Source organism: Muscardinus avellanarius, assembly GCF_963383645.1.
Source record: "Muscardinus avellanarius genome assembly, chromosome: 18".
Classification (NCBI taxonomy): domain Eukaryota; kingdom Metazoa; phylum Chordata; class Mammalia; order Rodentia; family Gliridae; genus Muscardinus; species Muscardinus avellanarius.
The window spans coordinates 45031331-45046624 of NC_137804.1; the positions used below are offsets into that span (position 1 = coordinate 45031331).

The window sequence follows — 15294 nt, forward strand, 5'->3', positions numbered from 1 at the left end:
CTTTAGGCTAGGCCGCTGCTGGGGCCACTGAGGCTGGGATCGGAGCCAGCTGAGTGGTTAGGCTGGTGTCAGGGCCAGCGAGACCAGAATTGGGGCCTCCCATGAGGCAAGGCCACTGCTTGAGCCAGTGAGGTCTGGATCAGTCCACCAGATAGCGAGGCCACTACTGGGGCTGTCAAGAGTGGGATCAGTACTTGCAATGTGGCATGCACAGAGAAATATCGCAGAAAATAAAAACCAGATGCTTCCCCTAATTTGCAATAACTACGAAGAAAGGGGCAACAGGAAGAGGTCGAGCTATAGAAAGGGCCCTATAGTGAAGCAATTAAGGTGACCAATCAGAGGGTATGGAATAGGGGAGGATGGAGCCTCTTTAAAACGCAGGAGGTACATAAACAAATGTATCAAAGTTAATCACCAAACAAGCATGGGATCGAGGTAGGGGGAGGGAATGGGATGGGAACTGGATGAGGGCTAATTGGATGATGTTTGCTTGTATATCCTCTCAAGTCTTGTATTCCAATGTAATATATGATTACAATGCATATATATATATATATATATATATATATATAATATTTGGTAATAAAAGGCCAAGAGCTTCAAGGAAAGGGCTGCAGATTTCCAGGCACCAAGGGTAATTAGCAAGAGAATAGAAGGATCCCAAAAGCCTGGGGCCTTTTTACATTTCTTTTCTTTTTAATATTTTTTTTTATTGGTGCACTGTATTCATACATCATAGTGGGATACAAACTTTTGTAGACATACATGCATACATCACCCAGTCAGCCCCCACCCGATCCCCACCCCGTTCCCTCCCCATCCCTCCTTCCCATGCTTGGCTTAGTGGTTGACATCTAGTATTATAGCAATTTATCCAAAATTAAAAATGATAATCTCACATAACAGTTTCATTTGTCTGATACCAAGCTTTTGATGACTTAAAGATAATAATTCAATATTTCTTTTTGCTTTCTTTCTTACCAGATAATATTTTTTTTCCTTTTTTTAGGTGAAACTATCATATATTTATATATTTATATTTCAGAAAAAAAATCTATCCTAATATGGAATATGGACTCTAGATACCCAAAACGATCTTGAAAAAGAACAAAGCTAGAAGATATTTATTTTCTGATTTCAAACCATATAAGATACAATAATTGAAACAGTGTAGTACTGTTCTAAAGGCAGATATATAAACCATTGGAGTTATACAAGCCTAGAGCTAAATTCTTCCCTATATTATCAAGTTATTTTTGACAAGGTTTCCACGAACATTTGGTGGTGGAAATAATAATCTTTTAACTAAATATTGTTGAAAAATAATAATTACATGGAAAGAATAAAATTGGACCCTTACCTAATCCCATATACAATTATTAACTCAAAATAGATAAAAGATCTAAATATATATCTTAAGACTATAAACTTTTAGAAGAAAATCTGGGTCATAAAACCTCACAACATTGAAATTGGCAGTGATTTCTTGGATATGATTTCAATGGCACAGGCAACAGAAGAGTATACAAACTCCCTAAAAAATAAAAAAATATTGTATATCCAAAGACAATGTAAACAGAGTTAAAAGTTACTAATAGAATTGGATAAAATATTTCCAAATGCTATATCTGAAGGTATATTAATATTCCAACTAGAAATCCTAAAAATTAGCAACAATAAAAGCAAACAATACAATTTAGAGATAGGTAAAAGACTAACATAAATAATGAATCTCCACAGATAACCAATCTTAGTTGTCTGTTGGATGGAAAATCTTGTTTGTCTGGTTCTGATGTGTATTACCTATTTCTTCTTTGTAGTTAATCTCTTTGAGTATTTTCTCTAGCGCTGGTTTTGAAGACATAAATTCCTTCAGTTTCTGTTTGTCATGGAAGCTTCTTATTTCCCCATATAATTTGATAGAAAGTTTTGCTGGGTAGAAAATTTTTGGCTGGAAGTTGTTTTCTTTCAGAGTTTGGAATATGTTACTCCAAGCCCTTCTGGCTCTCATGACTTGGTTTGGGAAGTCTGGAGTGATTCTAATCGGTTTGCCTCTGAATGTCACTTGGCCCTTTGTTTTTGTTGCCTTTAAGATTCTCTGCCTGGCTTCCACATTGGTCATTTTGACAATTATGTGGCGTGGGGATCCTCTTCTCCGATCCTGTCTAAAGGGAGTTCTATAAGTTTCCTGGATCTGTGTATCAACCTCTTGCTCTATGTTTGGAAAATTTTCTGCTATTACTTCCTTGAAGAGATTGTTGATCCCTTTGGTTTCACTTTCTTTTCCCTCTATTCCAATTATTCTTAGGTTAGCTCTCTTAAAATGGGCCCATATTTCTTCAATGTCAGATTCCTGCTGTTGGATATTTTTTCCTATATTAGAAACTATGCGTTCATTTTTGGAATGATCATCTTCTAAGAGCGAGATTCTGTTCTCCATGTGGTCTAATCGGTTGTTTGTACTTTGAATTGAGGCCTTTACTTCATTAATTGCATCCTTTATCTCTTTTTTACTCTCTCTGAGTTCTTTTCAAAACACCTCTATTATTTCTACAGTTATTTTCCTGATTTGATCTTCTAGAAATCTCTGATTTTCTGTTTTATCGGGTTCTGATGTTGTGGGGTTGTGAGCATTCATTGCTCCAGTGTTATTCCTCTTTCCCATGATTTCGGAGGTTTGTGCCTTCTCTGGGTTCTTCCCTTGGGTCACTACGGCTTCACTTAAGGTGCTCTGGATCTCGAGTCAGTAGTATCTCAGACCCCACTACTCCTTTCCTGGGTTGTATCGCAGAGTCTCCGACCCAGGGAGTCGATAGAGGCTGCTTTAGACTGTGGGGGGTGCCAGGTTGCACATTCTCCTATGGTGTGATATCTCTGCCACCAACCACTCCCTCACTGGGTCAAGTCCCAGGGAGTACAGTACTGGGATTTCTCCTCTGGGGCCCGCAATTTGACTCACTGTTCTTAAGTACGCAGATGTAGCTGTACTGGACTTGGTGATTTCGCTGCTGCTGCCGCCGGTGGCAATATGGCGCTGCTGCTATGCCCTCGGCCGTGAGGCTGGCGTATTTTTTCTTCTCTGGTTTTGAGTTCCACTCTGAGTCCCTGCAGGGTGTGCTGAGCTCAGCCACTGGGAGCTTTAGATGCTCCCTGCGTCGAAAGAGGCTGTTCCGCAGAGGCTCACCTCGGCTTGCTGTAGCCGTCTGGTGAATTCGCCGCTGCCGCCGGCAGTATGGCGCTGTTGCCGCGTCCTCGGGCGTGAGGCTGGTGTATCTCCTCTGTGGCTCTGAGCTCTGTTCTCAGTCAGCTTTCTCTCTGGAGCCTGGTGATTTTTTTGTTTCTCTGGTGATGGTGTTTTCTGGCTATGAAAGGCACTGATTTTGTGGTAATGGAGATTGGTTGTTAGCGGGGCTCTTAAACCCCGCTTTTCTCGGTCGCCATCTTCCCAGAAGTCAAAACAGAGTTTTTGCCTTTTTACATTTCTAAGAGAAGCCAACTTCCTCAAAGATGTGGCAGGAACCCCAGGCTCCAGATAAGCAGCTTAACACATTTTGGAGTGTGTGTGGGTCTGTGCTGGAGACAGAGCAGGTCATGGACACATCAAAAGGCCTGCCCCGAATATCTAGTCTGGTCAGAAGACTGCCTATAAAATTCTCTATATGTAGGAATTGTCAGTGACTTTGTTTTGGGCCACCCCCTATACTATCCCGGGAAAGTAGAGGGCTCTAAATTGTCTCCTGTATTTCTATCTTTGTAATAATAAACTGATTTAAGTTTTCAACAAGAGTTTGGACTAGTGTTATATTTATCCTAAATCAGGACAAGGACCCATGGTTTTGGGACCAGTTTTCAGGAGCCTAACAGAAGTCCCCAGGAGCAGTCCCCCTCCCCAAACCATAACAAAAACTACCTGAAAATTTTCCACTTTTTAATTATCTTTGTACCCCCAAAGGAATTCAATCGTTTGGAGAGTAGAGTATAGGACAATTTATTTAATGAGAGCTCTGAGAATTCATACTTTGGGGACATAGAAAATTCATGAATGCCCCTAGTGCCCTGTAGCTGTATTTCTCTGATCTCAGCCTCGATGAAAACCCAAGTGTGCTTGTTATGGATGGAAAGTGGGGAAGAGAAAAGCTTCTGTGACAATGATCAGAGGAAGTCGCTGTGTCCCAGTGAGGCTGATGGAGTAGAGGAAGAGGGGAGAAAATGTAGGTACTGTGTTTTGCCTCTAGGAGAATGAAAACAGCAAGATGCCTGATCCTTTTGTGAGTAAAGGAGAAGCCCCGTTACTCTGAAAGCACTTTGGTTTCCATTACGACTGATCTCTTACGCCTATTTCTCCACTTCTCATTCTTTAAGTTCTAGAGCCGCCCTCCCAGAAGTGTTTTCTCAGGAGTCTCCAACTCTTCTTTATTCTTTCCTATAAGTTACAGGCACTTATTAAATCTCCTGCACCCAGTTTTTTTTAAACTATTCCCCAATGATTGTTATGCCCAAAGAATTATTTATTTTGCTCTAAATTTGAAGGATTTTTTTGTTACATTCCTTAACAATTGTTACTGATATTTTTGACTTACTGATCGCCCTGACTAGTTCTACATTGCTTTAGTTATTATTTCATGTTAGGGTTCCTAGTATCTACCATTCATGTACATACTCAAGACTTAGTCCAATTTCAAATACTCCAAACATAATGGAGTATTATTAAGTCACAAAGATGAATAAAAGCCTGTCATATGCAGGAAAGTAAGTGGAACTGGAGGACATCATATTAAGTGAAAAAAAGCCAATCACGGAGGCAAAAGTATCATGATTTCCCTCATATGTGGGAAAAAAATAAAGAAAAAAATGATGTACTGAAAATGGAAGAGGAACTTCACAGAACTTGGAAGGAGCCTGGGGTAGAAGGTAAAGACAGAAAGGTGAGAGAGTGCAGAAGAAGAAAGGATAGTGATGATAAGTTATAATCTGCATGTGTAAAAATATCACAATGAATATCATTAATTTGCAAATCCATACTAGATTAATAATTATATCTGAGACAAAAAAATCCATATGTGATGGTGCAGCCTGTACTTAGGAGGCTGAGATGGGAGATTCATAGGTTGAGGCAATTCAGTGAGACTCTTAGAGACCTAGTGAGTCCCTTTTTCAAAAATAAAATGTCTGGGTTGTAACTCAGAGGCAGAGTGCTCTTGGGTTCACTACTCAGTAAAAAAATAAAAGTAAATCACACTCATTGGCATAAATGATACAAAATGAAGGATGCCCATTTGGGATGTATTATAAAGTGATATCTGACTCAGCTCCTAACCGATTATTCCTTGAATCTGCTTTTTACCTCATTCTTCAGAAGAAGCTCCAGCTACATGGAAGCAGAGAACCACACAGGCTCATCCCAGTTTCTGCTCCAAGGATTCTCAGAGGATCCTGAAGTGCAGACCATTCTCTTTGGGCTCTTCCTGTCCATGTACCTGGTCACGCTCCTGGGGAACCTGCTCATCATCCTGACCATCAGCTCTGACTCCCACCTCCACACCCCCATGTACTTCTTCCTCTCCAACTTGTCCTTTATTGACATCTGTCTCACCTCTACCACAGTCCCCAAGATGCTGGTGAACATCCAGGGGCAGAGCAAAGACATCTCCTACAGGGGGTGCCTCACACAAGTGTATTGTTTTAATACATTAGCCGGAATGGATAATTTTGTACTGACTGCGATGGCCTTTGATCGCTACGTGGCCATCTGCCACCCTCTGCACTACACGGTCATCATGAACCCCCGGCTCTGTGTCCTCCTGGTTTTGATATCTTGGTCCATCATGTGCCTTTTCTCCCTGATCCATATTCTACTGTCGAAATGGCTGACCTTCTCCATAGGCACTGAGATCCCACATTTCTTCTGTGAACTGTCGCAGGTTATCAATGTGGTGAGCTCCAACAACCTCATCAATAATATCTTCATGTATGCAGTATCTGTCTTGCTGGCTATTCTTTCTATAACGGGAATCCTCTTCTCTTACTCCCGGATTGTCTCCTCCTTAATGAAGATGTCGTCCCTGGCCAGCAAGTACAAAGCCTTCTCCACCTGCGGGTCTCACCTCTGCGTGGTCTCCTTGTTCTATGGAACAGCACTGGGGGTTTATCTCAGTTCTGCTGTGACTCATTCTTCCCAGAAAAGCATGGTGGCCTCTGTGATGTACAGTGTGGTGACCCCCATGCTGAACCCTTTCATCTACACTCTGAGGAATAAGGATGTGAAGGGGGCCCTGGGGAGACTCCTCAGCAGAGCAGCCTCTGGTCCTCAGTGGATCGCTGACCTCAGTGTAAGGCGCAAGTTGTGGCCCTTGTGGAAAATGTCATGAATCACTGCATCCTTGGTCCTTGTCCTTGCCCACAAAAAATACTACAATATGAACAATGTGATAGTGCTGTTAAAACCGTTGCAAACCCAGGTGACTCATCCCTGAATCTGCATCTATTAGAGCCCCCACCCACTATTCCTATATAAATATTAACAGCTCATATCAACGGGTTGCTGCTTCCATTCCTCAAGATGGTCCACATTGCCAGGGGTGGTGATACATACCTGTAATCCCAGTACTTGGGAAGGTGAGACCGGGTCACAGGTCTCAGGCCAGGCTTCATAACTTAGTGAGACACTGTTTCAGTACTTTAAAAAATAGGGTTGAGAGTATAGCTCAACCTGTAGAACACCCTGATTTCAATCCCCAATACAGAGAGACAGAGAGAGAGACAGACAGAGAGGGAGAGAGGGGGGGAGGGGGAGAGATAGAGGGAGAGAGAGGGAGGGAGAGAGAGACAGAGAGAGAGAGACAGAGAGAGAGAGACAGAGAGAGAGAGAGGTGGTCCACATGGTCACTCGAATGCATATTCCTTGTGTGATGGTTCGTCAACTTGATGGAATCACAAAACACCTAAGATTATGTGGCTTGGGTGTGTTGCTGAGATGACTGGTGTATGTAAAAAGGTAGGCTCCTAGTTCTGAGGGGTGCAGGGCCTCAGTAGAAGATGGAGAAGCCATGTAGAGGCAAGTGTGGTTCTTCCTAAAGAAAGCGCTTCTGCTTTTGTCTTCACTGTTACTTCTCCAGAGAATTTCCTGGCTTTTCCATTTTGGACTGGGACCGAATTAGTGGTCTCTCTGATTGGACTCTTGACCAGCTGCTGGATCCTCTGGCTCTCCATGTGCAGCTGGAAAGTGGAACTACACAGCGCTGGACTGTAAGCTGACCTAAGACCCTGCGAGTTCTATGACTCTAGAGAACCCTGATGATACACCTCTTTTCTTGCAAAGCATCTCTCTCCTGAGGTAGCCCACATTTACTTATGAAGTTGTATGTGCTTTGTTTTTCTTTTTAGTTTATTTTGTTAATAGTTGTTATTACTTTGACCCTATGAATGTATAGGGTACAGTGTGATTATTAGACCCATGTATATGGTATCCAATGATCAAACAAGAGTAGTTACCATTTCCATCTACATTTGATAACAAAATTAATTGTGTACATTCATGAGGGACCGTGTGCTGTCTCTAGACATGCACACATATGATGGGCTCTGATTGAATCAGGACAGCTCTAACATTTCCATCTCTTTGTCTTTACTTTGTGTTTGGAAACTTTGAGCTCTTCTTTTCTGGTTGTTCATAAAATATGCCCTAGGTTTTTGTGTGCACTATAGAGTCTGCTTTTTAACAATGTATTTTTATTGGTGCATTGTAATTATGCATCACAGCTATGTGCATACATGCATATGTAATTATTCATGTGAGTTTCAGTAGGATAGAAACATACATACACACGGCACCCAGTGTGTTTCCTTCAAGGTCCCACTCCATCACCTCACCCTAATCATTCATAATATTGAAATTAATATTGATAACAACAGTTGGAAAATTGTTGAATAATACGTAGTATTAGTGTACATAGTCATAGCGTACAGTGGGTTATCTCTCTACTTTTGCATCTCATAAGCACTAATTAAATCAAGTCAGTTGAAAAAGGGCTAAATGAGTGATGTGAGCATGTGGATGCCGCTACCAGCTTGTGCTCCATCAAGAGGTATGACTACAATCTTACTAATAAAAAATTAAATAAAGTCCAAATATTGTACATAAGTTATTTACCCCATGATTCTCTTGCTGTTCTGCCACCTTGCTAGATAATTCAAAGAAATAAATAATTTTTACTAACCCTCTGTTAGCCATTTTTTTTAAATCCCATTCTGTGTTAGCAAAGGACACAGAGACATCCTGCTGTTCTGTGGGAAATCATCAACTGGACACTAACACTTCTTCTTTCTTTTCTTCCAAAAACTCCCTCTGTAGCTCCAAAGGGAGGCACCATAGCAACTTGACGCCTTCTGCCTCTCTTACTAATGGGGAACGGCTGTCCAGTGAAGTGTCACAAGGTGTTTTAGGCTCTAAATGCCTATAAGTTTGCTTGTTTGGCTTATTTCTAAAATAACTAGATGTGCTGGAAGCGGTGGCCTGTGCCTGTAATTGCAGTACTTGAAGACGGAGATAGGAGCATATAAGGCCAGAGGCCAGTCTCAGCAACGTAGAGAGACTCTTGGCAATCTAGAAGACCCTGTTTCAGAACAAAAAATATAAGAGCAAGGGACATAGCTCAGAGGTATAATGTCCCCTCCCCAGTACAATATGTATGTATATCAATATATACATATCAACTCATATTACTTGTACAAATTGATGAGTTTCCCTGTGGAATTCGCATACATGCGTGTATGGTGTTTTAGTTACATCCACCCTCCATACTAACCTGTCCCCTCAGCTGTTTTCCTTTCCCTTATTAAATTGTTCTCTTCTACTTTCAGCTCACTTTTATCTTTTAGGTTTCACAGATGAGGGAAAAATGCAATACCCTTCTTTGGGTCTGGTCGATTTTCTTAACATTATGACCTCCATTTCTGTCCATCTTTCTTCAGATAACCTAATTTATTCTTACTGAGGACTGAGTATTACTCCACCATGTCCATAGCTTTACTTTTTTGTCCATTCATCTCTCGACTGGCATCTAGGCCGATTCTGTGTCCTGGCTGTGATACGTGGTGCTGCGTAAACGCGCGTAAACAGGTGTCATGACTTGAACCTGCAATGTCTCCTGAAGTCACAAATACTGAAGGATTTGTTCCCAATGCAACAATGTACAGAAATGGACATCCATGTAATATGTAAAATACATAAATAAACAACTGGATGAGCCAGGGTGGTGGCACAGGCCTGTAACCCCAGTGGGGAGGCTGAGATAGGAGGACTGCAATTTTGAGATAACTTTCAGAAATTTACTGCGAGTCTCAGCAATCTAGCAAGAATTTGTTTCCAAATAAAAAGCAAAAGAAAGGCTGGAGGTACAGCTCAGAGGTAGAATCTCCCTGGGCTCAATCCCCAGTAACACTAACACGAATACATACGCATGTATACATGCGCGCGTGCACACACACACACACACACACACACACACACACACATACACACTCCAGGAAAGTATTATTTTCTCATTATGGAGAAGAAAAGAGCTTCCAGGATAACTTTTTAAAATACTTGGTATCATGCCGGGCATGGTGGCACATGCTTGTAATCCCCACACGTGAGAGGCGGAAACAGGAGGATCGTGCAGTTTCAAAGCCAGCTGCATTGGCTTAAGAGACCCTGTTTCCAAATAAAAATATAAAATAGGCCTGGGAGTATAGCCCGGAAATAGAAGGGCTTCCAGGAACCCCAGTACCACCAAAAAAAAAAAAAATACTTGGTATCTTAAGTTTGGTCCAAAGCTGCCTCTGTGTGTGTGTGTGTGTGTGTGTGTGTGTGTGTGTGTGTGTGTGTTTATACATATGTTTGACCTAAATATTTTTCCATACATAGTGAGTTACAGTTGTAAACCAACTTGATGTGTCAACAGAATATTTCCTTCTTTATAACTAGTGAAACATCAACATATCACAGGGAGTCATCTGTACAAAGCATATTCAAACAAGAAGTAAGTGAACCTCACAGCTCTGATAGTTACCATTTACTCTCTATGACTCAGTGGGACCCTCAACAACGTAGAGACCCTGTTTCTAAGTAAAAAGGATAGAGGTATAGTTCAGAGGTAAAGCGCCTCTATTCAATCCTCAGTAACACACACACACACACACACACGAAATACATTGCACCTCATGCTGAATATAAACAATAACAAGATTTATATTCCTGACTTTCTTAAATAGAAAAGATATCATACGGAATGGAGAAAATATTGAGAAAAGGCATATCTGTTAACTGTCCAGACAATGTTATGAACATGTACCAGTAGGAAACAAAACCAGAAGTACAACCCAATGACACCATGAGCACTGACTTCATGAGCTGCTTCTCCACAGAGAATATATGAACTGCCAACAAGCACCTGAAGAGACGCACAGTCAGCCATAGGGAAATACAGTTACGGGAGAGTGAGACTCTGCTTCAGAGCCAATGAGATGCCAGCCGGTGGCAAACATTGACAAGAAAGTCAAGACACCAGAAGCTTCACACATAAAATGCACAGATAAAAAGTGTGGTGATTCCTAGAGTAGTTAAATGTGCAATTGGCATGTGACTCAGCTGAGCCAGGCAGGTAGTACACTCCTGAAATCCCAGTACTTGGGAGGCTGAGACAGGAGGATCGCAGGTCGGAGACCAGCCTCAGCAACTTATTGAGATCCTCAACCACTTAGTGAGACCCTGATTCAAAATTTAAAAAATAAAACAAAAAGGGCTGAGGGTATAGCTCAGAGGTAGATTGTCCTTGGGTTCAATCCCATCCACCCCCCCAAGAAAAACATATGCATCCGTTCCATTTCTGTCTGTATTCTTCACGGAAGATATATTAACTGCCAACAAGCACCTGAAGAGACACTGCTTCAAAGTCACTGAAATGCCAATCAGTTGCCCAGACAACCGATGACTATAAATATAGCCATTGTCTGCTTAACAATGAGGATCGAATATAAAAAATTCTTTATTAGGCAACTGCATCATGGTACAAATATCACAGAGCACAGTAACATAGAGGGGCATGCTGCAGCATAACTGAGCAATCCAATGTCCTAACACCACTCGTGCATAGAGCGTGTCGTGGTCAAGGCATCATTAATTCATTGTATAGGTCTAGCTATGACTAGTCAATAAACATGTATTAATGTCTATAACTCTACTATTCATACAAACAGTATATCACTATAACTATGAGTCATATGAAGGAAATGGCTTTTAAAGCTAGATTCCAGGTTCCAAAGTCAAAATTTAAATACTGTTACAGAACGTACGTTAGCAAAGGTGGGATTTATGTTCACTTTTAGGTTCCTGTTTTAGTTCATCCCCATCTCTTCTCTTAAGAATTAAGTAGATGAGGGTCCAGAGGTACAAACACCAAATGCTGTACGTGTGTCTGTTCCTAACGCCTGAACCTCATTAGGATGTATAATTACAACGCACCAATGAAAGTATAGTAACAAAAGAAATTAAGTAAATGTGAGAGAGTATCTAAAATTATTTTCAGGATAAACGAGGTCATACAGAAGAAACACTGGAGGATGCTATGTGTGTATATGAAATTATCAATGCCAATCTCAATATCTTCTAAAGGGGAGGGGAGGGAGGGGGGTGGGATGGGGAGACGCTCACCCAGTGCTGTGTGCGTGTATACTGATATCACTCTGATGAACTTTATTACTCATTGTATTGATGATGTATGATTACAGTGCACCAGTAAAACTGTACTAAGGATGAGTAAATAAAGCCATATATTAGCCAACATGCACAGTCCTGATATGGTAAGTTCTGATCATTTTCATTCCACTTCCTCCAGGGAAACACAAGTAATCAAATTAAGGTGAAGAACATTAGCATGCAAACAACCATTTTTTAGGAAACCACATCAAAACTTAATGTCAAGTAGGAAAACTTAAAAAATATTAGCGGCTTTATGAATCTTTATGAAACTATACGGAACTTTATGAATCACATATAATTTAAAAAGTTGAGCCGGGCGTGGTGGCGCACGCTTGTCATCCCCGCACTCGGGAGGCAGAGACAGGAGGATCGCGCACGTTCGAAGCCAGCCGCGCGCGCTGGCTTAGGAGACCCTGTTTCCAAATAAAAATATAAAAATAGGTCTGGGAGTGTGGCCCAGAGGTAGAAGGGCTTCCAGGAACCCCAGAACCACCAAAAAAAAAAAAAAGTTGAAAGAATTGTTGGAAAAATTTTAGTGGAGAAATAAATATAAACATAAATAAATGCAAAATCATACAAACAACCATACATACAACCATAAAAACAAAATCATATATACTTTTGGAAAAGGGGAAATTAACTGTGTCTGTTAGGGAAGAAAAAAAAAGCCAACATACTGAGATGCACAACTATCACTTCGAGGGCCGCAATGTCCACATAGTTCCGAAGCCAGTCATCCAGGAAGGACCAGAGGTCACTCTGCTGAGGAGTCTCCCCAGAGCCCCCTTCATGTCCTTGTTCCTCAGGCTGTAGATGAAGGGGTTCAGCATGGGGGTGACCACAGTGTACATCACGGAGGCCACCATGCTTCTCTGGGCAGAATGCATCACAGAAGAACTGAAGTAAACCCCAAATCCCGTTCCATAGAACAAGGAGACCACGCAGAGGTGAGACCCGTAGGTGGAGAAGGCTTTGTACTTGCCCGGAGAAGAGGACATCTTCATTAAGGAGGAGACAATCTGAGAGTAAGAGAAGAGGATCCCGGTCATAGGAATCACACCTAGCAGTGTAGTCACCGTGTAGAGAAAGATGTTGTTGATGAAGGCATCAGAGCTGGCCACTCTGAGAAGCTGGGCCAGTTCACAGAAGAAATGTGGGATCTCGGTGCCTGTGGAGAAAGTCAGCCGCTTCATCAGTAAAACATGAATCAGGGAGACCCAGAGCATGATGATCCAAGACATCAGAACCAGGAGGACACAGAGCCGGGGGTTCATGATGACCGTGTAGTTCAAGGGGTGGCAGATGGCCACATAGCGGTCGTAGGCCATGATGGTCAGCAGGGAATTTTCCATTCCAGCAAGTGTGTTAAAAAAACACATCTGAGTGAGGCACTCTGTGTGAGAGACGTCTCTCCTCTGCGCCTCGATGTTCACCAGCATCCTTGGGACCGTGGTAGAGATGAAACAGAAATCAACAAAGGACAGGTTGGAGAGGAAGAAGTACATGGGGTTGTGCATTCGGGAGTCAGAGCCAACGGCCAGGATGATGAGCAGGTTCCCCAGCACCGTGACCACGTAGGCAGACAGGAACAGTCCAAATAACAGTGGCTGCAATGCAGGGTCCTCTGAGAAGCCCAAGAGGAGGAATTCTGATACATGCGTGTGGTTTCCTGCTTCCATGGAGCTGGCGCATATGCTGAGGAGAGAGGGAAATGAGATAGCAACCGTGTGGCCCCGCAGGACCCGTCCTTGTTCTGAGCTCACCACTTCAGGAGGATCCTCTGTCCTGCTTTGAATCCTGTGAACGACTGTGACTCACTCAGCCAGGGAACAGGCCATTTCCATTTTACCATTTCCATTTTTAATGTGCATAATTATTCTTTAATTTAGCAGAAAGTGTGTGTGTGTGTGTGTGTGTGTGTGTGTGTGTGTGTGTGTGTGTGTGTTACAGGGGATGGAACCCAGGGACATTCCATCTCTAATATACCATCATCCCTTTTCTCGTTTTTTTAGTGTAGTATAGTCTCACATTACAAATGCATTCACACAGCACTTGGTGGCTTTCCCTTGACCCCTTCTCCATCCAGGGCTTTGGGATGGGCATTGACATTCTCACATATGTATACAATGTCAATGGAAGTCATTTCTTCACTGCTCCTCTCTCTTGCCCCTCCCCCTCTTCTCCATCACCTCCCAGGCTCCAGTGCAGTTTCTCCCCCATTATCTGAAGTCCCTCCGGTACCCAATTACTCGCTAGCTTCCCTCTATGAGAGAAAATATATGACCTTTCACTTTCTGTGACTGACTAATCTCACTTAACATAATGTTCTCAGGTCCATCCATTATCTGGCAAGTGACCTTATTTTATTCTTTTTTATTGACGGGTAGAATTCCATTGGGTACATATCCCATAATTTTGTAATCCATTTATTGGTTGATAGACACCTAGGGTGGTTTCATAATTTGGCTATTGTGAATTGTGCTGCCATAAACATGGACATACATATATTTCTATGATTTTCTAATTTCAATCCCTTTGGAACTGTACCCAGCAGTGGTATACCTGGACTAGTTTTTGGGTTTTTTTTTTGTTTTTTTTTTGTTTGTTTGTTTGTTTGTTTGTTTTTGCGGGTCTGGGGATGGAACCCAGAGGCATTCGACCTCCGAGCTACACCCCCTGCCCTAGTTTTTTTTTAGTCTTTATTTTGAAACTGGGTCTCACTGAGTTGCAGAGGGCCTCACTGAGTAGCTGAGGCTGTCCGCGAACCGCGATCCTCCAGGTTTCAGCCTCCCGAATGCTGGGATTACAAGCGTGCGCCACCACGCCCGGCTTTAGTTTTTGTTTTGAAACAGGGTCTCACTAGGTTGTTGAGAGTCTTGATAAGTTTCTGAGGCTAGTCTCAAACCTGTGATCCTTCAGTCTCAACCTCGCAAGTGCAGGCATTACAGGCATGCGTTAGCATGCCCAGCTTAGCTTGTGACACCTCCAGCCCTTTCAATTTTCTTTATTGGAACAACATCTCACTAGGTGGTTGAAGTTGCTGCTAAATGGTGGAGGGTGCTCTCAAACCTGTCATCATCCTGTCTCAGCCTCTCAAGTACTAGGATTACAGGTGTGTGCCAACACATCCTGCTTTGCAGAAATCTTTTATCAACTCGCTAGTTTTAATTTTTCTAAGTGAATCTATGGAGGTCAAGTAAGTTCCATCACATGATCTTTCCAAAGTGTTTGAAGCCATTTCATGACCTCTGTGGATAGCCCTCATGCTTTATTGTTCATTCTAGTAGCTCTATTGCTGTAAAACAAACCTCTGTTTTATTTTTTTATTTTATTATTTATTTATTTATTTATTTGATGGTACTGGGGTTCCTGGAAACCCTTTTACCTCCGGGCTACACTCCCAGACCTATTTTTTATATATATTTTTTGGAAACAGGGTCTCTTAAGCCAGCGAGGCTGGCTTCAAACCTGCATGATCCTCCTGTCTCTGCCTCCCAAGCGCGGGGATTACAAGTGTGCACCACCACGCCCGGCACAAACCTCTATTTTAT

General features: G+C 42.2%; 2 protein-coding genes across 2 annotated transcripts in view; one reads left to right on the forward strand and one right to left on the reverse strand.

Moving 5' to 3' along the window:
• Positions 1–5375: 5375 nt before the first annotated feature.
• Positions 5376–6371, forward strand: LOC308276666 (olfactory receptor 7D4-like; the record flags this gene model as incomplete). Its single annotated transcript, XM_080715490.1, has 1 exon — positions 5376–6371. One exon carries the CDS (start codon positions 5376–5378, stop codon positions 6369–6371), a length of 996 nt encoding a protein of 331 aa, XP_080571616.1.
• Positions 6372–12435: 6064 nt separating this feature from the next.
• LOC308276667 (uncharacterized protein) overlaps positions 12436–15294 on the reverse strand; it is a gene marked incomplete at both ends in the record, with an annotated part of 29856 nt that continues 26997 nt past the window's right edge. Inside the window, one exon of the mRNA XM_080715491.1 lies at positions 12436–13438. Coding sequence (XP_080571617.1) covers positions 12436–13438 — 1003 coding nt within the window. The remainder of the gene's footprint in view (positions 13439–15294) is intronic.